At 41.3% G+C, this 25,836-nt stretch overlaps 1 protein-coding gene across 1 annotated transcript; it reads left to right on the top strand.

The window, feature by feature from the left end:
- The first annotated feature begins 8,432 nt into the window (after window positions 1–8,432).
- Window positions 8,433–12,839, top strand: LOC102524454 (olfactory receptor 5V1). The gene is given in 3 exon segments (XM_006172768.2): window positions 8,433–8,461; window positions 11,877–12,529; window positions 12,531–12,839. Coding segments are annotated over 2 exon segments (957 nt in total). The 5' UTR covers window positions 8,433–8,461; window positions 11,877–11,881.
- Window positions 12,840–25,836: the final 12,997 nt, after the last annotated feature.

The following is a 25,836-nucleotide window of genomic DNA, read 5'->3' as shown; positions in this document are numbered from 1 at the left end:
AACAACATAGGTTTAAAATCATTTTTGTGCATACCCATGTCCACATAGTAATAATAAAACTAGAGTTTAAATAACCTTAGTGGTTATGTATTTGAAAGCCTGAGGGATGCCTGAATTCCTTAAGTAAGGTGATATGAGGGGAAATTTGTTCACAGTAAATATTTTATAATGCATAGTATTACCCCTACTCTAATTTTGACAAGCAAGACAGAAAGGAATAATTTTCAGGGAAGAGTGTTGTCTCCTAGGCTACATTATAGTATGACGTTCAGGACACACAAAATATGTTTAAATAAAATGTAATTAAATTTGCATAAAACATATTTGGAAACTCTTTTTGTTCACTAACCTAGGGGTTCTCATCTTTATGCTGCAACACACTGATGTTTGGGAGATACGTTGGAGGCAATTTATTAACTGTAGTAAAAGCCTTGTAGCTTCTGAGTCATTTGCTTCCCTTACAGTCCCTTTCTTTTTCGAAATCTCATGAATTCAGGTTATTCCTATCCAATTGCATTCTCACTCACTTGCCTTTGCGATGATTTACTGGCTGGGAAAGAGTAAAGCTGGGTTGCTGCTCTCTGGCTGGGCACTGAGCCAGAGCCATCACCCGGTCTCCCCCGGAGCCTCTGCCCTCCCGGGAGAGGAGAACACGGAGCGCCCACGGCCAAGCGGGCGTGACGCCGCACCGCGGCCCCACGGAACGTGAGTGTTCTCAGGTCAGAACCGCCGAGCAGACGCGTCCTCCCGTGCTCAGCCGTGACGGCCCTTCTCAATCCCTTCTTCCTCTCTGGGCCTGACAATACGGCTCCATTTTGCATTCTTCCTTCTCCGTTGGTTTTTAACCTGAGTTGTTAGTGAGTGGGCTTTGCATCCAAGGTCTGGCTCCCCACTCAGCTTCCGCAGGCGGGGGGCTCAGATGCCACTGGGAGTACCAGGCCGCCGGGTCGGTCACGGAGCTGAAGTGCCCTCTCCCCAGCAGGTCATTAGTGAGGCCCGCCCTCCTCTGCTCTGACAGTCACGCTCACGAGAAGGAACTGAAATGCTCACATTCGTGGCTCTAGGCAGCCCACGGGATAGGCTAGGGGACAGGTACAGTCTCCCATCCCTGCAGAGCCACCCTCTGCTCAGACCTGAGACTAAATACCCTGGTTGAGAAATGACCACCTACATCACACCGAGGCAGAGACGGCTGCTGGGAAGCCGAGCCCCTCCTGCTCGCACGCAGGGGCTGCCCCCAGGTAGAGGCCGCTGGTGGAAAAGTAAACAGTCAATAATTCCACTCCTTTTGTCTGAAGAATTCCAAGAAATGGGTTTGACTGGTGTCACTATCAACTTGAGGGTTTTTTTTCCCCCATTTTTTAAAGCTGATTTGAAGGAACTCTCAGGAAATTTTAAAAGCATAGATATTTTCCCTATTTGGTTTCCTCCCCTTGCCCCTCTTTCTGTTTCTTTCTTTTCTTACCCTATGAAATGTTCTAGCAGGACAGTAAATTGAAAAGAGTATGGCTCTCAGACCCAGATGGACCTGCGTTAAACTCCAGTTAAATACTTCCAAGGGGGCTTTCAGTCATTGCAAAATGCTTGCTACCCTAAAAGATTTTCATAAATGCCAAAAGGGAATTTCCTCAAGGCAGGTGAACAGTAAGGAGTGCGCCGATAGACTGGGCCTGACCCAGGCACATGAAATAGGAGATTTTCATGGTCTCAGTCATGCCGTGTTTTCAGATGGCGCTGACACTGGCAGAGCCACGGAATCTCCGGGCTGAGAGGAACTGTAGAAGCAACTCAAATGATCTTTACTTGAGACTTGAATCAACCCTCTTTGGAGGAGATGCAGCAACTGCAGACTGTTCTTGAACATCTCCAGTAATGGGCCCTCGTTACTCTATATTATGAAACTTATCTAGTTTAAATTAAGTTTGCAAAAGTTAAAAAACAAAGAAAAATCGATATAAGGCCTTGATACTTCTATTTACATACCTCAATTAAGCAGAAAGGTGAAGAGATTTCAGTTCAAAATGGCAAATGGGTTACCACAAAGTGCTTGGTACCAATCAAGTAAGTAGAGTTGTGAGCAGACCTGAATATTCACACGTTAGTACAGGGAGTGTTGCTCAGTGGTCAAAACTGAAGCTTTGAATTCAGACTACTGGTATAACCGCTTGAGAGCCTTGGTTTTCTCATCTGCAAAATGAGATTAATAACTGAATTTACATTTTCAAGTGTGCACTGAGAATTAATGGCTAATCCATGAAGAGTGCTGAGCATATAGCATGTGCTCAGCAAGTAGTAAATGAGAGGCACAGAACTGGTATTTGTAACATGTACAAATGGACAGGGAAGCACCGAGCCCAACTTTGGAGCAGCTTTGACTGGCTACTCACAAATTTGGCAGAAAGGTTTCTAAAACTAAGCAGGTGACAACAAGGTCATCTTTCCATCACCACCAGAGGCGGTTTGAGAGGGGAGAGATCTCACGGGTCTACCAGTCTGGGTCTTTCTTTTGGAAATAATGAAGCAGAAGCTGAAATCATGCTCTAAGAAAAGCAAGTCTGTCTTTTAAAGGAATGTATGACTTGGGGCAAACATGAGAGGAACAAAACTTGGAGCAGTTCAGGAGAAAAGAACAAGCTCTGGGCACTCAATCTCCATGCCTTTGCTTCCCTGCTCTCTGCCTCAAATACGCATTCCCAAATCTCCATCCGCTTAAATCTTTTAGGGGCCATGGCAATGCCACCTCTTAAAAAATTTTTTTTGATGTCTACTCCCATGGATGTTCTTACAGCCCTTTATTTTATTTTACATTTATTTAGTCTTTATTTTATCAAACATTTATTAAGGGCATACTCTAGGCAAGGCCCCCGACTAGTGTTTAGCACAGAGTTGAAACACCTAGACCATGACTTCAAGGAGCTCATATTCAAGATGGAATAGGGACTTTGAACAAGTAGTAAGTGTCCTATTCCTGGAGCTGTTCAAGCAGAGGCTATCCAACCAAAGACAAGCAAAATAATAATAACAATCTTAAAGGTAAACAAAATGTGGCAAAGCTTTCTGCCTCAGGCTGTAGTTTATCTTTCCAGGAGACTGTAAGTTCGTTGAGGACAGGGATCAGGTCTCACTCCCTTTTGGACTCCTTCATTATACCTAGCCTAGGGCTATACTGGACCCCACAGAGGAATTAGATTGGTTTGAATTAAAAACTAGCCGCTACTAAGAAAAGGTTCTTGGAAAATACTGAAAGGAAATGAGAGCTTCACAGCGTGAAGAATTTAAGGTAGTAATTCGTCTTGCCTTTCCTCTCTACACTAGGAGAAACAGGTGAGATGCAAAAGGCTGAAAAAAATGTTAATGCTGAAATAAACCTGAGATAAGATACAGTTTCTCCTGGTGAATTTGTTAAGACAGGACTTTGAACCTCATAGACAGGGGTTAGGGCATCTCTGCCTGTTAGGTGGGAGCAGCCTAGACCCTTGCCACTGAGGCATGGTCCCTGGATCAGCAGCCTGGACATCACCCCGGAGCCTGCTGGAGGTCAGGTGACCGACGTGCACATTACAGCTGGAGTGGCACTGTCCTGTACAATGGCCTCTGATGATTCCACTCGGTCCCAGGTGCCCACATCATGGGGCACTGTACAAACAGAAATCCGGACCAGGTGAAAACAGCTCATATATTCCACACCAATCAATTAACTTTGCCACAGATGCCTAAGATTGTTTGGACTTTCTTTTAGATAAATTCTCCTGTGTGCTGATATTTTGTGCGTGCGTGTTGCATGCATTTTAAGTAGATAAGCAATTTGCTGGGCACAGGAAAATTAGATTTAAAAATCTTAATCACTGTTTTGTGTCATTGAAATCAAATACGAATAGATGTTTCCTTTACGTGCCGTAAGGGTTTCCACAATTATACCAGTTACTCTGGTTTAGTTTATCCCCATTTAGTTTCCTTTGAGGAAACAAACTCCTTAAGGTTAGTCAGCAGAACACTTTATTTATTACCACATCAAAAAAATTTCCCCTTTTAAGACCTCTAGTGTCTTTATTTTCTATAGTTTATATTTTTAAAATTATATTTAAATTCAGTACCAACTTTCTAATGAAATTTAAATGCTTTAGGCACTGTAAAGCTATGAGATTTGGAATTTTTAATGAAAGTTATGCATGCCTATTAATCATATGCCTTGACTTATAGAATAAAAGGTAAGAATGCATGAGCTTTGAAGACTATAAAGCACTTTACAAATATTAAGATTTCATTATAGGTAACCTAAAGTGTCATTATTAGTAACAATTATTATTATATGACTTACACTCTCTGGGCCTCAGTTTCTCAATCGGCAAAATGGGTGTAATAGGTTTTCTTATAGGTTATTGTGTGAACCAAGTGAGTTAATACATATAAAAAGCTCAGATGTAATACATGTAAAAGGCCAGCACATAATAGGCACATAATTTAGTAAGTGTTAGCTATTATTAACTAACGTGTGTCTCTACCTATTACTCAGCTTGGGAAACCCTGATTGAGTTCAGATATGTAAAAACATTGTATCTTTTCAAAGTAACTCATTGGCTTTTTGCTTGTTTTTTTGATTGAATGGGTTATACTAAACTCAGCTTAATCTTTAAAGAAAGACATACCTTTAAAAAACTACATTAAGCAATATATTTTTTAAAAGCCAGACATTTTTGTGTATAGACCTAGGGTAAGAACTTTCCCTTAAACTATTTTCCCTATAAAGTCTTCTCCACATGTAGAAAATAAGGTCATTACTATACGGCAAAGGGTTTGGCCGAGGTTGCCTATTCACATGTAACAGAAACAACAAGCATCTGCTGCGGCACACACAGTGCAGCGCACACGTGGTGCTGGTTAGCGGTAGATTTTGATGTTGGTGTTTGCGGTGAGGAGGCGGAGGATCTAACACAGTCGCCCCAGACGGACAGAACGAGCATCATGGATGAGGGAAACGGATGGATGTGACTCCGCACTCCACCCCAGTCCCCGGGCCCACGAGCAATTAGTCTAGCCAGTCAGACCAATGACAATTTTTATTATGGTTCTGATTCCACTGCATATGTATGTGCCCCTCACGGATACGTTCCTCAGGGACTGACTTCAAGTACTTAGAAGTCATGTTTCAAGGGCTTTATGCTAAAAGCCATATATGCAACTTCAGAAACCATGTTGTTTTAAATCCCCAACCACTGAAAATTCAGTTTCACAGTGTGGATGTCCACAGACCGGGCATCAGTTTCCCAGAGGAAACTCTTGTGGAACCACCTTCCATAAGGAATTTCATTTCTTTCTGTAAATACCTCAAGACATCTCTAAGAGAGATTGTCGTATCTACCTTTTTGACATCAGGAGTTTAAAAAGATACACGTGTCACTGATTTTTGAATGACTTGAAATTCATCTGTGTAGTTGATAGACAAGACAGGCAATAAAACATATGCAATAACATAAGAACTTTCTAAGGGTACTCACAGATTCCCAACTCAATTCCAGCACCAATTTACTGTAAATCAAAGCTAATAAGACTTAGGGGAAGCAGTGCCTACCACTAACCTAGACAGGGTGGTGAGTATTTTAGAATCTGTCTTGGATGCATCTTCCACCACATTCCTTGTGAACACTGAGGATCAGGGTCCTGCCTTAGTCTTATTCTCTTCTCACTTTATATCTTTGGTTGATTTCATGGACACCTATGGCTTCAAAAGCCATCTCCAACACAATGACTCCCAAATCCACATCTGCAGTTCTAGTCTGTCTCCTGAGGACCAATTATTTATTTTTAACTGCCTATTGGGCATTTCTGCACAGATATCCCACAGTATTCAATATTATTCAAATCTAATCCACTCTCTCCTCTCACCAAACCTGCTGTACCCCGTTTATTTCTGGTTCCCAGCCTGCCCACGCTGATTCGGTGTCCTCACCGTGTCTTCACCATCGATCACCTTCAAAGTGCTCCAAATACATTTCCTCCTCTGTGAACTACTGCTTCAGGCATTTTCTCCAAGCTCTGAAACTGTCTTCAGTTACACAATATGCCGTTTTGTTTTGCCTTCAGTTCTCACACTACTCTCTTGGACTAAACAAAGGTGTTTTAATCTAAGGCACGCAGCCTATTAGGGACTTTGGGGATGGGTTTCACAATTTGCAGCTGCATAAAAGACCCTCAGCGTGGGTATATGTGCATTTTCTGGATCTATAGGTTTTTACCAGTTTTTCAAAGCTGGCGATTTTCTAAAACCCAGTTCATCACCCTCCAGACGTCCCCTGACTCCAGTCTGCCCTGACCTAGGTTGTGCTCTGTGGGCCGTTGCTGATGTTCTGCAACCGTGCCTGCACGTTCTCACACCAAAACCTGCTTTCCAGGCAGACAGCTGGGCTCTCAGATAGCCCATGAGGGGTGGAGGGTATTTTATTAAGCACCTGTTGCAGAAGCACTCAGTTACTTTTATTCCCAAAGACCCTGCCCAGAAAGGCAGGCCTGAATAGCTTCACACAACCTAGACTGTGCCCCAGTGGCAGCCAGTGCCCTGCCACCTTCTCTGGGGTAGCTAATGAGGTTCCACTCGAAGTAGAAATCACTGGGCTCTTCAGGATTAATCGGCTAGAGCTTGGCAGCACCCAGCTAGGCTCGCCCCACCTGCTCCCCACAACCTGGCAGGAATCACCAGAGGTGTGGGGTACAACTGAGGCGAGAGGGCTTCCAGCAGAGCTCAGAACGCTTAACCAGACCTGCAGCAAACACTCCTCCCCTGTCGCCCACCAGCCCACTAACAAGCTTCGAATACAAATAACAGTGGGATACAGCTAGGAGATCTTGAAGAAACAGATAATCTCTACAGAACAAGACAAGGAAAAAAAAAAAAGGAAAACCCAAAGCAAGGCAAGAAGCAGAAATGTGGGCACACTTGCTCGTACCCTAAATACAAAGCACTGCTAGAGTAATTTGAAGCCTGTGACCATAGGAAAACAGACTCAAACTCAGTCCAGCTGCTCACTAGATTAACCCTCACACTAAAGGTATAGTAGAAGGAAAGACGTACTCTTCTCCAAACAGAAGAAAAGTTTGACCTCAGTATTTACTAACCTATACAGTATGTCCATCTCTCAACAAAAATTTGTGATACAGACAAAAATGATAAGAAAAAATGCATTCTGAAGAGACAATACAAACCCCAGAGCCAGACCCAGATATGAGAGAAATATTAAAACTATTAGACAAGGAATTTAAAATAGCAATGGTTAGTAGGCTGATATTTTTAATGGAAAGGTAAACAGTATGTAAGATCAGACAGTTAGTTTCAACAAAGAAATGGAAACTGTAAGAAAAGATCAAATGGAAATGCTAGAAATTAAAAACATAATAACAAAGATGAAGAATGCCTTTTAACAGGGTTATCTGTATACTTGACACAACTACAGAAAGAATTTAAACTTGAATACAGGTCAATAGAAATTACCCAAACAAAAACACAAGGAGAAAAAAAAGTTAAACAAAGAACAGAGCATCCAAGAGCTATGGAATAATAGCAAACTGTCTAACATACCCATAATTAGAACCCCAGAAGGGAGAGACAGGATGAACAGAGAAAAAAAATATTGGAAGAAATAATGGTTGAGAGTTTTCCAAAATTCATGACAGATCCAGGTATTCAGAGAACACAGAGCAGGATTCATATAAAATAAAATAATACCCTTGGCATATTATATTCAAACTCTGTAAAGACAAAAAGAGAATCTTGCAGGCAGCTAGAGGAAAAAACTCAACCTGACAGATCACCATAAATAAGAAATATAGCAGACTCCTCGTCATTAACTATGCAACCTAGAAGACAATGGTGCAAAGTGCTGATAGAGAAAAACTGTCAACCCAGAAGATATCCTTCAAATATTAAAAGAAACAAACACTTTTTTCAGACAAACAAAAACTGAGGGGGTACATTACCAGCAGAAATACTCTAATAGAAATGTTAATGAAAATTCTTCAGGGAAAATGATTATACATACAAGTCAGGAATTTGGAGCCATACAAAGAAACAAAGAATATTAGAACTGGACTAAATGAAGGTAAATGTATTGGGTTGAACAGTGTCCACTCAAAATACATGTCTACCAAGAACCTCAGAATGTGATCTTATTTCCAGATTACACTTGAAGATGTCATTATTTAAGATGAGATCATACTAGATTAGGGTGGGCCCTAAATTCTGTGACTGGTGTCCTTCAAAGAAAGGAAAGGACAGACAGACACACAGAAAAGAAGGCCATGAGATGAGAGGCAAAGATTGGAGTGATGCACCTACAAGGCAAGGGGCACCAGCGATTTCTAGGAGACACCAGAAACTGGGAAAAGGCAAGAAAGGATTCTCGCCTGAAGCATTCAGAAGGAGCATGACCCTGCTGATACCTTGATTTCAGACTTCTAAGCCTCCAGAACTGTGAGTAAATACATTTCTTTTGTTTCAAGTCACCAGGCTTGTAGTAATTTGTTATGACAGCCATAGGAAACTAATACAGTAAAATAAAACTACTGTTTATTTTTAATGCTCAAAATTGGTGGTTTAAACAAAAATTGTAACAATGTAGTGCATGTTCATAGCATATGTAAAAGCAAACTTTGTGACAACAGCAGCAAAAAGGAAGTGATGGAGAAATTGGAAATGTAAGGTCTTAACAACTACACTGAAGTGGTATATATTATATGAATCCAGACTCAGATTATTTACAATGCATTTTGCAATTCCTGGTGCAACAGTCAGATTTTTTTTTACAAAGAATTAAATAATAAGTAGATAAAGGTTATAAAATAAAATAGAATCATTTTTTAAAATGCTCAGCCCAGTAGATAGAAGACAGAAAAAGGGAACAAGAAACAAAGGGTAAATGGAACAAACAGAAAACACCTAGTAAGTCAGTAAATTTTAATTCAAACATATCAGTAATTACTTTAAATGTGAATGCTCCGAATACAACAGTTGAAAGGCAGAAATTGTCAGATTGAATTTTTAAAAAAGCAATATCCAATTATACACTGTCTAAAAGAAACCCACTTTAAATACAAGGAAAGAAAAGGGTTAAAAGTAAGAGGATAGAGAAAGAAATACTATGCAAACACTAACCAAAATAAATACAAAGTAGCTATATTAATTTCAAACAAAACAGACTTCAGAAGAGGCAAGATTATCAGAGATAAAAGGAATATTACATAATGACAAAGTCAAATCTCCAAGAATACATAACAATTCTTAATGGATATATGCCTGAAAAAGAGCTTCAAAGTACATAAGGGGAAAACTAATAGATCTGAAAGCAGAAATAAATGAATGCATAATTCCAGTTGGAGACTTCAACACTCTCTTCTCATTAACTGAGAGAACAAGTAGGCAGAAAATCAGAAAGAATTCAGATGACCTGAACAACAATCAACTAACTTAACTGAATTAACATTTATAAAATACTTGACCCTATAATACCAGCATAGACAGTCTACTCAAGTGCTCAAGGAATGTTCATTAAGATAGATCACATTCTGATTATTAACAAATAAACAAACTTAAAATAATAAATGTCATACAGGCATATTCTTTGATCATAATAGAATAATAATGACAGAAAGATGTCTGGAAAATTCATTAGTATTTGGATATTAATCAACATAGCTTTAAATAACTCTTGGGGCAAATAGAAAGTCTTCAATGAAAGGAAAAAATATTTGAACGAAACTAAAAACACAATACATCAAGACCTGTGGGATACAACTAAAATAGGGTTTACAGCAAAGTTTGTATTTAACATTTATATCAGAAAAGCTTATATATAAAATTATGACCTAACCTTCCACCTTAAGAAAGTAGAAAAATAAGAATATATTAAACCCAAAGCAAACAAAAGCAAGGAAATAACAAAGATTAGAGAAGAAATCAATGAAATTAAAAACAATAGAGAAAATCAATGAAACTAAAAACCAGTTCATTCAAAAGAACAATTAAATTGATAAACCCCAGCCAGACTGACCAGCCAAAAAAGATAAAAGGTACAAATTACCAATATCAAGAGTAAAAGAAGAGACATCAATACTGACCCCACATTAAAAGGATAATAATGGAATACTACGAACAACCCTATGCTTATAAACTCAACAATGAGATGAAATACACCACTTTCTTGAAAGACACCAAAAAATATGAAACTCACTCAAGAAGTAGATAACCTGAATAATTCTATGTATGTTAAAGAAACTAAATTTCTAGTTTAAAACCTTACAAAAAATAAAAGTCCAGGCCCACATGGTTTCATTGTTTAATCTGACCAGGCTTTAAGGAAGAAATAATACAAATTCTACACAATCTCTCTTAGAAAATTTAAAAGGAGAGAAACTTTCCAATACATCTCATAAGGCCAGCATTACCCTGATAGTTGATAATAAAACTAGACAAAGACAATACAAGAAAACTACAGACCATTAACATTTCCCATGAACATTATGCAAAACTCCTAAACAAAATATTAGCAAATTGAATACAGCAATATACAGAAAGGATAATACATCAAAATCCATTGAGATTGAACCCAGGAATGCAAGGCTAGTTCAACATTCAAAATGTCAATCAATATAATTTACCATATTAACATACTAAATCTCAACAGAGGCAGAAAAATCATTTTACAAAATTCAACCTCCATTCATGATTAAAACTATTAGTAAAGTAGGGATAGAAGTAGTGCTAAAGGGTATTGAGCACACATGTGCCAGGCACATGACATATTATCTCATGTTACTTTTCCCAACAGCCATGAGATAGGCACTACTGCTATAAGAATAAAATAAGGAAACTAAGGAACAGAGATCAGTTAATTTATCCACTGTCTACATCTAGTAAGCAGCAGATATAAGGTTATAATTCACATCTGTCTGACTCAAGAGCTCACTCGTTCTGCCATATCATCTTGCCTCCCAGATTGAAAATAAAATGGAAATTGAAGTTTGTAACAATGGTTCAGAGATTAGAACAGATACTTTAATAGAAAATTAATACTTATATTAATTCTCTTACCAGAAAACATGTAATATTTGACTGAGGTTAAATTTTGGACTACTAAAGATTACCTTAATGAGAAAAAATACCTAAGAATATATGATTGCTTAAGTTTCTTTATACCCTATAAATCCTAAAAGATAAATGTTCCTATTGAGAAAAAAGATTAATTTATTCAAAAGTAGACCAACAAAATTTTATTCTGAATAAATGAGAGATGTTCACAGATATCTGTATATGAAATTTTTCATTCTAGGGTTTATAATAGCAAAATGAATGGGAGCAATCTAAATGTTCAAAGAGATATTAAATTTATTTTGTGTAATATAATATATAATGCACTTTTAGGAATTTGTGCTCTCAATATTTTAAGCCTATAGAAATTAAGATTCGTGTATAGAAAAAGAATCTAAAATGAAATACACGGAAAGGTAGCATTAATTCTGTGGATGGTTCTATTCCTCTTTGTATCTTTCTGCATTTTTCTTAATTTTTCACAGTGAAAATGTATTACTTAAAAAATAAAATGTTTGCAAAAAAGAATTTAATGCAGTGAAGTACAATGTTAGGAGGGAGACTTCGCAAAGCCAGTGAGAAATGAGCTTACTGTAACATAGGGGTCAGCTGCTTGTTGTAGGTTTGGACCAAATCTCCATGTATTTCCATGTACCACCAGCCACACAAAACTATGTGGGAGGTTCCTGGGCCTGAGCTGGCCAGATCTGCTGTGAGAAGTTACGGTCTCCCTGAGACATGCCGACGTGGGGTGCTCTTTGTACATTCTCATTATGGCTTCTTTTTCCTCATTGTTTTGTAGCTGTGATGCCACTTGAAGTGAACAATCAAACAGACGTCACTGAATTCGTCTTCTTGGGATTTTCCAACCACCCCAACCTACAGGGCTTATTCTTCCTGATCTTCCTGGTCACCTACCTGACAACACTCCTCGGGAACATGCTCATAATAACAGCCACCAAGATCAGCTCTGCTCTCCACACTCCAACGTATCACTTCCTCAGCAACCTGAGTTTCCTGGACATCTGCTACGCGTCCACCACCAGTCCAGTCATGCTGGGAAACTTCTTCCGGGAGAAGAAGACCATCTCCTATGAGGGCTGCCTTTCCCAGATCTTTTTCCTTGTGACCTGTGCTGGCACTGAAGGTGTCTCATTGGCTGCTATGGCTTACGATCGCTATCTTGCCATTTGCCACCCTCTTCAATATCCTGTCCTCCTGAGTGTGAAAGTCTATGTTTTTTTGGTAATTGGATCTTGGCTATGTGGGCTGGTGAATTCTGTGACACACACAGTGCTGGCAGCCACACTCACTCTGTGTGGGACCAACAAGATCAGCTACTTTCTCTGTGACATCCCAATGCTTCTGAAGCTCTCCTGCTCAGACACCTCTCTCAATGAGTCTGTGCTCCATGTGGCCAGTGCCACCATCGGCCTGAGCCCCTGCCTGTTTACCAGCAGTGTCCTACATACTCATCATCTCTGCCATCCTTAGGATTCCCTCTGCTCAGGGCAGGAGCAAGGCCTTCTCTGCCTGTGCATCCCACCTCACTGTGGTGGTGGTCTTTTATGGAACGGCCAACTTCAACTATGATAGACCCAGAGAGGGCTACTCCCTGGATGTGGACATTCTAGTCTCTGTGCTCTTCTGTGTTATGACCCCCATGTTAAACCCCATCATCTACAGCCTGAGAAACAAGGAGGTCAAATGTGCACTGAAGAAGCTGTCAGGAAGGTCTGGGTTCCCTGGCAACATCAGTGTCTAGATCAATGGTCTTCAAACTGCGGTATGCGACCACCTGAAAAAATTTCAAGGTGTCTGTAACATACGTAGTTTTAGAAAGTCTATATTCAGATCTTCAATTCCTACATACATACTAGTTCCTAAAACTGATCTTCCAAAGAACTCCTTTCTCTCCTCTCTCTCCACAAGTGCTTTTTTCCCACTTAGCAAAGTCAAGATGTGTCAGATACCATGTGTTGGTTCTCAGCACCATCTAGATCCTTCTAAGTTTTCCCCACATCGCAGGGGCTGAAAGTCTGGAAACCTTAGTTTTCAGACTCCTTTGCCAGCAGTTTTCCTGTCTTAGATTCTGTCAGTGTAAGAGTCATACACGAGAGATTAGAAGAAAAAGGAATAAAGAAGAAATTGTCGCCCTCTGGATCTGTCAGCAGCAACACCAGCACTGCAGCAGCAGGAACAGACTCCTGCGGCGCCTTCAGCTGATGTCTGCAGTCTCCTGTAACAGCTGTCCTTAAAACATAAGGTCACTGAAGTACGGAAGGAGTATCTCTCTATAGGAAGAGTAGAAGCTTCCACAGAGGGTAATATTACCTACTCCCCTTCCCCCATTTTTTGCTCTTACAGCCCTTCCAGAACCTTTGTCACTTACTTCCTGTGTTAAATTCCTGAAGGTTGAAATACTGAGAGTATTTTTCTAAATTTCCTCTGTGAACACAAACTGCTATTGCATTTTATATCAGGAGAGGTTCTAGGAAACAGACCTTCAGAGGTGGAAGTCCGGAACTGGATATCTGACCTGATGGAGTCTGAATGCATTGATAACATCATAGCCAATGGAAAATAGGAAATCTGATCATTCATGGTACTCAGTAATAAAACAGATTCTTAGAATTATCAACAGTCATTGTTTAAAATAAAACATCTTTTGAAAACCAGTCTTTGAAATGCCAAATTACTGCTGCAATTGACCTTTATGGTGAGAATGAAGACTACAAGATTGTATTAGCAATGCTCTCCTAGGGCAGTCTACCCAGTCAATAGAAATAAAAGTAAAAATAAACAAATGGGACCTAATTAAACTTATAAGCTTTTGCACAGCAAAGGAAATTATAAACAAATCAAAAAGACAACCTATGGAATAGGAGAGAATATTTGCAAATGATGCAACTGACAAGGGCTTAATTTCCAGAATACACAAACAGCTCATACAACTCAAAAACAACAACAAAAAACCAAACAACCCAATCCAAAAATGGGCAGAAGACCTAAATAAGCATTTCTCCAATGAAGACATACAAATGGCCAATAGGCACATAAAAATGCTAAATATCGCCAATTATCAGAGAAATGCAAATCAAAACTATAATGAAGTATCACCTCACACCAGTCAGAATGGCCATCATTAAAAAATCCACAAAGATAAATGCTGGAGAGGGTGTGGAGAAAAGGGAACCTACCTACACTGTTGTTGGGAATGTAGTTTGGTGCAGCCATTAAGCAGAACAGTATGGAGATTCCTCAAAGAACTAAAAATAGACTTACTATATCATCCAGCAATCCTACTCCTGGGCATATATCTGGAGGAAATTCTAATTCAAAGAGATACATGCACCCCAATGTTCACAGCAGCACTATTTACAATAGCCAAGACATGGAAGCAACCCTAATATCCATCAACAGATGACTAGATAAAGAAGTTGTGGTATATACATACAATGGAATACTACTCAGACATAAAAAGAATGAAATAATGCCATTTGCAGTGACATTGATGAATCTAGAGATTATCATACTAAGTGAAGTAAGTCAGAGAAAGAAAAATATCACGATATCACTCATATGTGGAATTTTTTAAAAGATACAAATGACCTTGTTTACAAGCCAGAAATAGATTCACAGACATAGAAACCAAATTTATGGTTACCAAAGGGGAAAGGGGGAAGGGATAAATTAGAAGTTTGGGATTAACATATACATACTACTATATACAAAACAAACAGCAAGGACCTACTGTATAGCACAGAGAACTGTATTCAGTATCTTGTAATAACATATAATGAAAAAGAATTTGAAAAAGATAAATATGTATATTTACATATATATATATGTATATCTGAATCACTTTGCTGTACACCTGAACCTAACACAACATTGTAAATCAACTATACTTCAATTAACAATTTTAAAAAAAGCTTTTATACAGTAAAGGATCAACAAAATGAAAAGGCCACCTACTGAAAAGGAGAAGATATTTGCAAGTGATATATACAATAAGGAGTTAATATCCAAAATATACAAATAACTCATTTAACTCAACATCAAAAAAAAAAAAAAACCCAAACAACAAACAACAAAAAATGGTAGAGGACTTGAACAGACATTCTTCCAGAGAAGAGCTACGGTTGGCCAACAGGAACAAGAAAAGATGCTCATCAAGTGTTGGTGAGGATGCAGGAGAAAAGGGAACCCTCACTCACTATCGGTGGGAGTGTAAATTGGTGCAGCAACTACGGAAAACAGTATGGCGATTCCTCAAAAAACAAAAACAAACAAAAACAAATCTATCATGATCCAGCAATTCCACTCCTGGGAATTTATCCACAGAAAACAAAAACAATAGTTAGAAAAGGTATATGCACCCCTATGTTCATTCCAGCATTAGTTACAATAGCCAAGATATGGAAGCAAACTGAGTGCTCATCAATAGAAGATGTGGTATCGTCAATGCAATATTCAATGGAATAATACTCAGTCTAAGAAAAGAACGAAATCTTGCCATGTGAACGGCACAAAAGGACCTACAGTGTATTATGCTAAGTGAAACAAGTCAGAAAGAGAAAGACAAATAATGTATGATTTCACTTGTATGTGGAATTTAAAAAACAAAACAAATAAACAAACATAACTAAACAGAAACAGAGTTATAGATACAGAGAACAAACAGGTAGTTTCTGGAGAGCAGATCGATGGGGGAAGGAGAGAAATAGGTGAGGGCGATTAAGAGGTACAAATTTTCAGTTAGAAAATAAATGAGCCACAGGTATGAAATGTGTAGTGTGGGAAATAGAGTCAACAATTATGTAATATCTTTGTATGGTGACAGATGGTAACTAGACTCATCATGGTGACCATTTTGAAATGTACAGAAATACCAAAGCACTGTGTTGTGTCCTAAGAGTGTTACAAGGTCTCCCACTCTGCAGCCTCCTTGGGCAGGGAACCAAGCCAGCAGTCTTACCCAGCTGTTCTCAGCCAGTGGTATACCCTCTTGCTCTTGACCTCAGAGCTGAAACAGTTGCCTCACCCAAAATAGACCCTAATAGCAGGTCCCACCTGCCCAAGGACATTACCAGCAGCCATGTCCAAAACCAAACTGAGCTGACTGGTAAGGAACCACCTTGGCCAAAGCGAGCCTGCAAAGTCTGGAAGGGAAGACCACTTACTCAAATGTGCAGATACCAATATAAGGAATCAAATCTCATGGAAAATCAGGTAAATGTGGCACAATCAAAGGAAATTAATGAAACTCTAAAAACTGACCTGAATACTGGAGATCTTTGAAACTGCCAAATTCAGAATAATCTTAAAGAAGTGTAGTGAACTATAAGAACACAGAGACAACAAAATGAAATTTTTAAAAAAATGGATGAACAAAATGAGAAGTTTAAAAAAGAAATGGAAGCCATAATAAACCAGAAATCCTAGAGCTGAAAAATACAATAACTGAACTAAAGAATTCAATAAAGAGCCTCAAAAGCAGGCTCAGTCATGCAGAGAAAGAGCCAGCAACTTAGAAGATGAGACATTTGAGGAGCAAAAAGGAGAAAAGCGAAAAAGAGTAAAGAAAGCCTACAGGACCTATGGAACACAATGAAACAAAACCAATATTCACATGATTGGAATTCCAGAAGGAGAAGAGAATGAGAAATGGAGAGGCAGTATATTTCAAGAAATACTGGCTGAAAAATTCCCAAACCTGAGGAGAGAAATAGACATCCATATCCAAGAGGCCCAAAGACCTCAAACAGGTTGAACCTGAATGGGGCTACACCGAGACACATTATAATGTCAAAGTCAAAGACCAAAAAAAAAAAGTAATTTTAAAAGCAGAAAGAGAAAAGAGAGAAGTTACACACAAGTGAACCCCCAAATGCCCATTGGTGGCTTTCTCAATAGAAATAATAGAATGGGATAATACATTCAAAATATTGAAAGAAAAAATTTTCAAAGAATACTATACCCAGTGAAGTGGTCCTTCAGAAATAAAGGAAGGAAAAAACTTCCCTGAACAAACAAAAGCTGAGGGGATTCATCACCACTACACCTGCCTTACAAGAAATGCTAACGAGAGTTATTTGAGTGTAAAAAAGGATGTTAATCAATATCATAAAAACGTAAGAAGGCAGTGTAAAAACTCACCGGTAAAGGTAAATACATACTCAAACAGAGTCTGTAACATGGTAATGGTGGTGCGTAAGTCACTTACAACTCTAGGTTAAAGTTTAAAACAAATGTAGTAAAATACATACCACAACTACAATAATCTGTTCTTAGTTACATATTTAAAAATAAGTGAATTGTAACATCAATAAAGCTAAAATGTGAGGGGAGGAGAAGTAAAAGTGCAAAGCTTAGGAATTCTATTGAAGCTAAATTGTTATTAGTTTAAAATATGTTGTCATAATTTTCTGCAAGCCTCATGGTAACCACAAGGGGAAAACCTGTAGTAGCTACACAAAGGAACATGATGAAGAAGTCAAAACAGGATGCCTGGGTAACACCACACACGAAAACAGGGAAAAAAAAAGAGCAGGATAAGAAACAAGAAACGATGGATCCTCAAAACAACCAGAAAACAATGAACAAAATGGCAGTAGTAATTCCTTACTTACCAACAATACTTTAAACATAAACGGACTAAATTCTCCAATCAAAAGACACAGAACGGCTAAAAAGATTTTTTAAAAAATCTAACTTTCACCAACATCTCCTCATTTAGGTCACAGTGAAGAAATCAACCCTGTGTAGCCGTCTCTCTCTCTTCCAAATGTTCCTCTTCAGGTTTGACTGTAGACCAGACAGCACCCTGTGCAGCCACTCTGGTCACTTTTAATGTGCTCCCCAACCTTTCTTCCTCATAGAGATCACTAGAATTTGCACAGGAGGAATTTCTGTTTTTCAGTACCTCTCACCTCCTGGAGCTACATTCTTCTTATGCCTCTGACTTGGTTATCTTCTCTCCTCAATGAAAAGTATGTGACCTGCTTTTCTCTAGTCTAGAGCAATTTTTACTGTGTTCGGGAGAATTTTGTACGATCTTAATGATTGTTCCATGAAAAATGTCTTTATATAGTCAAATAATTTTGGAAAACTGTGGGCAAAATTAAACAGTTTTTTCATGTTGAGGTATGTTACCATGTACTATAAATTCCTAGAAGGAGGCTATATTGCATTTCTTAAACTTACTGGTTGACAAATGCATTCTGCTGTTGCTGCTCATTTCCCGGCACTAGCATACCACAGAACAATCTTTGCAAAATGCTAGTCCAGAGAGTGTTTCCCAAACTTTAATATATGACCCATAAGATACTGGCTTAGATTTCTTTTATTATAAAGTTACATAAATATGTACAATCATAAAACCAGATGTAAACTCCACTCCTTATATGAAGAGCTCTTATGTAAGCAACCATAAAACCAAATCAATTTACAAATTAAAATAAGCAAAACCAATAAAATTCAAATTGACCACATTAAGTTAATGTGACATGTAATACTATTTTCTTTAAGCAAAATCGCCAATGCAGGGTTTATTGATAAAAACATAACATCTTATTAACTTGGTTCTTTTGGTTCTGTGTGCAGTGAACTTGCATTTAAATCACTGTCATATCATTGTTGATCATTTCCTTTTTTAAAAAGGAGCTCATTTAACCACAGATTTTTTTTTGGATGGGTCAATCAATTTAAGGGTGTACCTTTCCCAAATAAAATATTATAATTAAAAAAACTTCTTTTAAGCAAAAAAACTACTTATTGCATATTGATTTGCTTTCTGCTATTGAACTGCAGCAAGTTGGTATGGACAAAGAATACAAGTAAAACACTTCAAGTATTAATACCGTACACGTCACACTCTGTGATCCGTACAGATTCTTTCGAGGCTGACGTTCCATGTTTCTTTGTCACATGACAGTGATGACGGTTCTCCCAGCACTCTCACTCCCCTGAACTAATGCAAAACGTTCATCTGCTGCTGACTTGGGGGTATTATTTGGCCTTCACTTGGCAGGAATATGATCATAAATGGACACGAACTCCGACACCAAAACTAGGAGGCCACAGTCAGTTTTTAAATTAACTTAGAATACATTTATATTATTTTTTAGAGATGATCATAAAGGTGGAACAGATCATGGGAAGTTAGAGATTAGAAGGTGTGGAAGTATCTGTAGTGATCTTGGCAGCGAGAGCTGATCTGACAGCCTCTCATGTCTGCACAAGGATGAAAGGGAAAAAACCAGCTTGACTGACGTTTCCAGCCCCCACTTGTCCCTTCTGTGGTTTTCTCCCCTCCACTCCAACAAAACAGGAGAGAAGCTCTCAGGTATATTCCTGACATTCAGTCATACCACATGCTATGCCCATTTGCAGTTTTAAACCTTTTTATCTGTCACCGTGGAAAGAAAGACTTTCCCTCTGTGAAAGGAAATTTAGATTCAGACCCCCCCTGGACTGGTGGCAGATCTGGATTTAGAGATGGAGAAGATACATAAAAAGGATTTTCTCAGAATTTAAGCTATATTCAGGGAGGAAATCTAACATAATCCTAATCTGACTTGAAATCTAAGCGGCGTCTGCAGGCTTAGGCAGTGCGACCTAGAGAAAGCCAGCCCTGCATTAACCTGCCTCCAGACACCCCAAGTCCCTTCTTCACAGTGTCCTCCTCCATCCCCTGCCCTGTGCCATCGTTGCCTCTGGCCTGGGGCTGTCTTCCTTTCTGCCATTCCGCTTTCTGAGGCTTATCAGTCCTCTCCTTCCCATCCCAGCACCTCTGCACCCAAGGAGGGGGAAATTGCTCTAGGACCCCTCTGCCGTGGGGCTGGGAGGCTGCGGGCTGGCATGAAAGAAAAAGGGGGCCTCATCTCAAGAGAAACTCAAGAAGCAAGACATGGTCTTTGTCTTTCATTGCTTGGGTGATAATAAGATGCTGAAGTTTATAAAACACAGAACATGGTCTCCAAGTTTACACTGAATGCTCTTAAGCTATAAAAATGGTGAGCAATGCTCATCAGCTAAGTGGGAGTATGTCTTAAGGTGTTCTCTGAACAGTAATCTCATGCATTTAGCTGGATTTCCTGTCCTAAAGAGCCCTACATGGTTAATGTTCCACTGAAGTGAGGCATGGAAGGATTCTTGACTATTCTTAAGAGGAGAAGAGGAGGAAAGATGAACGTGATCATAAACTGGGGTTAAGAGTGTGCAACTCAAACATTTCCTACAAGGCATGCTCCTGATTTCCTTCTGTGCAGTAACATTTATTGTTTCTCCTTCTCGTTTAAAATACTTTTTTCTAATTCTTTGAACAAACATTCATTAAGTCCCATTTATGTGATAGGCTCTCTGCTAAGTGTTTCAAGGTTCAAAGATGAAAAAGACTGGGCCCTGCCCTCCAGGGACGTTCAGTCTAGAGGAGGAGACAAACAATAAACTGTAAAACAAGTAGGCAAATAATCGCAATACATGATCATGCCTTGACTCGTTCAGGGCTTGTGCAACCGTCTGTATTTCCTTTTCTACTAGAATTTTCAACAAAGCAAGGCTCTCCCTGGTCTGCTAAGATTCTTCAGTCTTTGCCTAATATCTTGCAGAGAAGGACACTGAGCATATATGTTTTTGATAGTGAAGATACAGACCTTTATATAATGACAACCAGTCCATCTGTAGATTGCAAGCTCTCTGTGCAGGGGCTGTGTCTAACTGTCCATCTGATGCAGCAGCTAATCCACTGGGAAAGTGTCTTAAGTGCTAAGAAAATGTAGTAATACTGCCCTGCTGCCACCTGGTGCTTTATTTACACTAAGTTAGGCTTACAGCAGTAGACAGTGCAACTGAAAACCATTCACCATGCTCAACCAGCAAATGAAATCCAACTATATTCAATATCTTATAACAACTTATAATGGAAAAGAATATGAAAGTGAATAGATGCATGTATATGTATGATTGAAACATTATGCCGTACACCAGAAATAGACACACTGTAACTGACTGTACTTCAATTAAAAAAATCCCGCCCTCCAACACACAGGCAGGCACATGTAAGTGCACACTCAGCATATGTGCTCTCCCTTATTGCCTCCATTTATTCACGGGTTGTTTCTTTCCATCCCACCCAACGCTACCATCAGAGCCAAAATAAATCATACCTACAGATTTTCTTGGGCACTGGGTTCAACTAAGACTAGACAATGAAGCAAAGGTGCCATGACTGGAAAGACATTTTCTTCTGAATCACAAAAGCATGTGACAGGTACCATTCATGGCTCCAGGGAATGAGTGGTGAACAAGAGAAATACATCCTTTACCCTTTCCTCTACAGCAGAGAGAGTCCTATTAACTCCTAAACAGGTAAGTAAAATCATGCATGAGTAAGGGCTAGAAAGCACATAAAATATGGGGATGTGACTGAGGCACCACTTAGGTAGGGTGGCCAGGGCGGGTCCCTCAGGAGGTCACATTTGAGAAGAGGAGGTGATATGGATAATGAGAAAGAGGCAGCCACACCAAGATCTCGCGGAGGAGCATTTCAGGCAGAAAGGACAGAACAGGTCCCAAGAAGAGGAAGCCTTCAGTATCTCAGGGAAGAGGGAAGGCCAAGGTGGCCAGAGCAACACCAGGTGAGTGAGGGGCAGTTACAGGAGGGGAAAGCTGCCAAGAGTGGCAGGGCTGGACCGGGCAGTGCTGGGTGGACCACAGTAACGCATCTGGATTTGATCGCATGTGCAACGGCAAAGCCACCAGAAGGACTTAAGCAAGGGGGCAACACAATCAGCTCTTCTGAATGATCACTGTAGAGGACGGATTACCCGGGAAAGAGTGCAGGTCAGAGACACTTAAGAGGCTACGGCTGTAACTGAGGTGTGGAGAGGATGGTGTGCTGTAGCAGACAGTGAGGAGGGAAGAGCTGCCAGCTTTGAGATCTATTTTGTAGGTAGAGCCAAGGAGCTTCTTGAAGACCCAGATGTGGGGACATGAGTGAACGAGAGGAATCAAACAGGGCTCCTGGAGCAACGAGATGGCTGGTGATGCCGTCTGCTGCGGTGAGGAAGGCAGGGGTGGGGGAGTGTATTTGGGAGTGGGGTACTGATAGCTCTACTTGACCATGATAGGTTTGAAGTATCTGTTAGACTTGCAAAGGGAACAGAGAGTTAGATTCCAAGTCTGGATCTCAGGGAAGCCCAGCCGGCACTAAGAGCATCATGAGATGTAGATGATCAGACGCAGGCGTATGCCGGTGTGGGTGCTACCAGAGGCCACGTTTCTGCTTCATAGCTTCAGATGATACCTTTACCTGACACCCTCTATCCCAGCTCCCAGAAAGCATTTTTCCATTGGCAAAAATAGCAAAGTAAAAGATTGGATGGAATATGAAAAATCTGCCATTCTAAAGAAGAGGCGACTCCAGGCTCATGAGTAAGACGTCGGACTTTGCAAGGGCTCTGCCACCAACCCCCTCGTTTCATCAATGAAGAGTTTGGTGCACAGAGAGGTGACTGGACCAGTGATGTCACACAGCTGGTACACACACAGCAGAGCCAGAGCTTGAACCTACGCATGTTGGCCCCCAGCAGTGTCCCCTCAGCACTCCCTCCAGCAGCCAAGGTGGCCTGATGATACCAGAACCGGTGGGATGCAGACAAAATCAGGTGTGTGTGCATTCCACAGGTGATTTTAGAGTCAAAATCTTAATCCATATTTGAGGTTTTCATTCTTTATCACTCAAGAGTGAGAGTTCTAGGTACAGCATAGAACAAACAGGACTAAAAGCTATTCTGGGAACCAGTCTGTTCATCTCTGTCTCTAAGGCTCCTCTGAGCCCCGTCTATCTTGGTCATCAGTGAAGGTCAGAGTGCTGCCTGGCTCCCACCAGCCCTGGGAGTCTGCATCGGTCCTTTGCGGATATGGCGAGGGAAAGGTAAGGTGCCGCTCCGTGACCTGCAAAGCGCCACTAGAGGGCTGCAGAGACTAGCTGTGACGGGCACAGCCGGCCACCACCGAGTGGTCTGACTCTCCCTTTAAGCGGAGGAAACTGGAGCCTCAGAAAGACGAAGCGCTGCTCCCAAGGCTACCCAGCTGGTTGGGGCAGTCACAGTTCCATCGCAGGTCCTCGGCTTTAAACTTCAGTGTGATATAATGGCAAGTACATGGATTTTAGAGCCAAGAATCTTCAGTTCTGCTGTGTCTTGTTTTGTGCCGTTGGTCAAATTTCCTAACTTGTCTGAACCTTAGTGTCCTCATCTATATATATACATATATATATATATTGTTTGTTTGTTTGTTTGTTTGTTTATTTATTTAATAGAGGCACTGAGGATTGAACCCAGGACCTCCCACATGCTAAGCACACACTCTACCACTAAGCTGTGCCCTCCCCCCTGCTCGTCTGCTCTGTGGGTGATGGTGCTTCTGCCATGCCGTGCGTCATGTCACACCGGTTAAGACAGCACAGTCGAGACGCCTGGCACTTACTCAATGCTGACCAGGCCTTCCCCTTTCTGCTGAGGCCCTGGTTCCTCTCTGAACTAGCTCAGCCTCGTGGAGCAGCTCTCAGTAATGAACCCAAATAATCCCATCTGGTGACAATACTCTGCTGCACACTGAGGTGCACAGAGGCACCGAATACCACTGAAAAGCAAACAAACAGAACCCCAGGAGATGTGTGTATCTAACTTAACTAGGAGGTGGGGGGAAAAGTGGCTTCCTTGCCACTGTCCTAGGACTTGGGTCCCCAAGGTCTCTTCATCTACCCCAAATCAGGGGATGTTTGTTGAGTACCTTTGATGGGCAGAGGAGTGTGCTGAGGATTGTGGGAGGACGTGTATACACACACACACACACACACGAATCCTGCCTTCAACAGTAACCACCGTTCCACTCCAGGCGTCACCTCTATCACAGTATTAATCTCATCTCATTTATTCCCACAGTAGTCCTGAGAGCCTGAAAGTCAGGCTTCACTGGCCTCATTTTAGAGATGAGGAAACTGAGGCTCAGAGAAGTTAAGTAACGTGTCCAAGTTCTCCCAGCAAATAAGTGGCCATGCTGGAGTTTCAGGTCAGCTCTGCCTGTGCTTTCACGGTGCCCCCATCTTCTCTGAGGTGCTTATGATGTAAAAACATCAGAACGTGGGAGGTGCTATAAAAGGCAGGCACCGAGGGGCTGAGAAAGGAATTCTGAAGGAAGCCCAAAGTGACTGGTGGGGAGGTGGGGAAAAGAAGAAGGAATTCCTGACACATCTGTCTGTAGTAAATCTGATACATCGAAACATGGTGTATTTGGTGTAGAAGAGAGAGAAAGACACACACAGGCTGGTAGAATTCTGTAAGAGAGTACTTCCTGGAAGGAAGTAGCGTCAAAAGCCGAAGTGAGAAATCTAAAGTTGGAGTTGTACCAGCAGTGAGCCCCACTGCCGACTTGCCCAGGAAACGAATTTCACGTTGAGCCGCTCTATTAAACAACACTGACAGAGGCGTCTCCGCAAGGAAAGCAAAGGGAAAGGCTCCAGGAACTTCCCAGAGCGCTAGCACAGCCGAGGGCTGGCCTGACCTAGTTGGCGGGAGGAGATGGGAGGCCAGGGAGTCCCGGCTCCCTTCCGCTTACCCCTGACCTGGCCGGCGGCCACTTCAGGATGCTAGCTTGGTGGCCAAGGGCGGCAGCTGCAAGGCTGCCCCCAACCTGGACTTCAGAGGCGCCGCCCACCAGCATGTTGGTCACTGTGAGCACCTTCTGAGCATGAACGCCCAGATGATCTCACAAAGCAGGTCCAGAAATAGCCCGGCACCTGAGTGTGACCCGACACAGGAAGTGTCCTTCCATCCGGGACAAAGCACACCCCTCCAAAGGGGCAGGGAGAGGAAGACATAATTAGAATCATTCACTCATCCAACAGAACTGAGCCTCCAGCCATGAGCCAAATGTAGTTCTCAGCCCTGGCTGCACATTAGAATCACCTGGGAGCTTCTAAAAATACCACTGCCAGGGCTCCACCCAAAACCAGTTAAATAGGAACACCTGGGAGCCAGCCCAGGCGCTGGTGTCCTTTAAGAGCTCTCTGGCTGAGTCCTACGTGGCTGAGAACCACTGAGCTTGGGCGCTGCATATTCAACGCCACCCGAAGAAGCCCGGCTCCCTGACCAGGCCTCCCGGAGCTCACAGTTCCTCAGGGCCCTGCAGTTTGCAGCGTGTTTCTCCAGCAGGTAACCTTGACTGGTCTGCAGCGCCAGCCTGATGGGGCAGCGTTAGAGGGAGCGCATGGCTGCCCAGCGTCACCCAGCAGCGGAGCCGCAGGGCAGGCTCGGGAGCTCGGCTCTCTGACTCCAGGACTCCCGCTCCCACATCCCTGAGCACCGCACACAGGGGACCAGACTAAGAAGGCGCTCCGCTGACATCCAACTGCACCACAGCCGGGTCAGGAGCGGAAAGGATGAGTCGGGGAGAGCCCCAGGTGGACCTGCTTGTCACAACGAACGTCCATCAACAAGCTGATGGCCATCAGCGTCCTTAAAAGCCGGCCTGTGCTGGTCAGTTGGTTGTGCGTGTAACTGCTTTCACTAAGGACTCTCTAGACAACAGAGCCTTGTGGCCAGAATAGTAATAGATACATGGAAGCTCACCTTGCCAGGCTCAACAACTGGCCTTGGGATGATGTTAACGACCCCTAAGAAGAATACAACTTACTGCATAAACGCTCAGGCTGTGCACAGCAGTTAGTACCAGCAGGCCGGCTGACATGCTGG

Source organism: Camelus ferus, chromosome 21 (genome assembly GCF_009834535.1).
Source record: "Camelus ferus isolate YT-003-E chromosome 21, BCGSAC_Cfer_1.0, whole genome shotgun sequence".
Taxonomy (NCBI): Eukaryota; Metazoa; Chordata; class Mammalia; order Artiodactyla; family Camelidae; genus Camelus; species Camelus ferus.
Note: the sequence above shows the minus strand (reverse complement) of the source record. Positions and strands in the feature narration are given on the sequence as shown.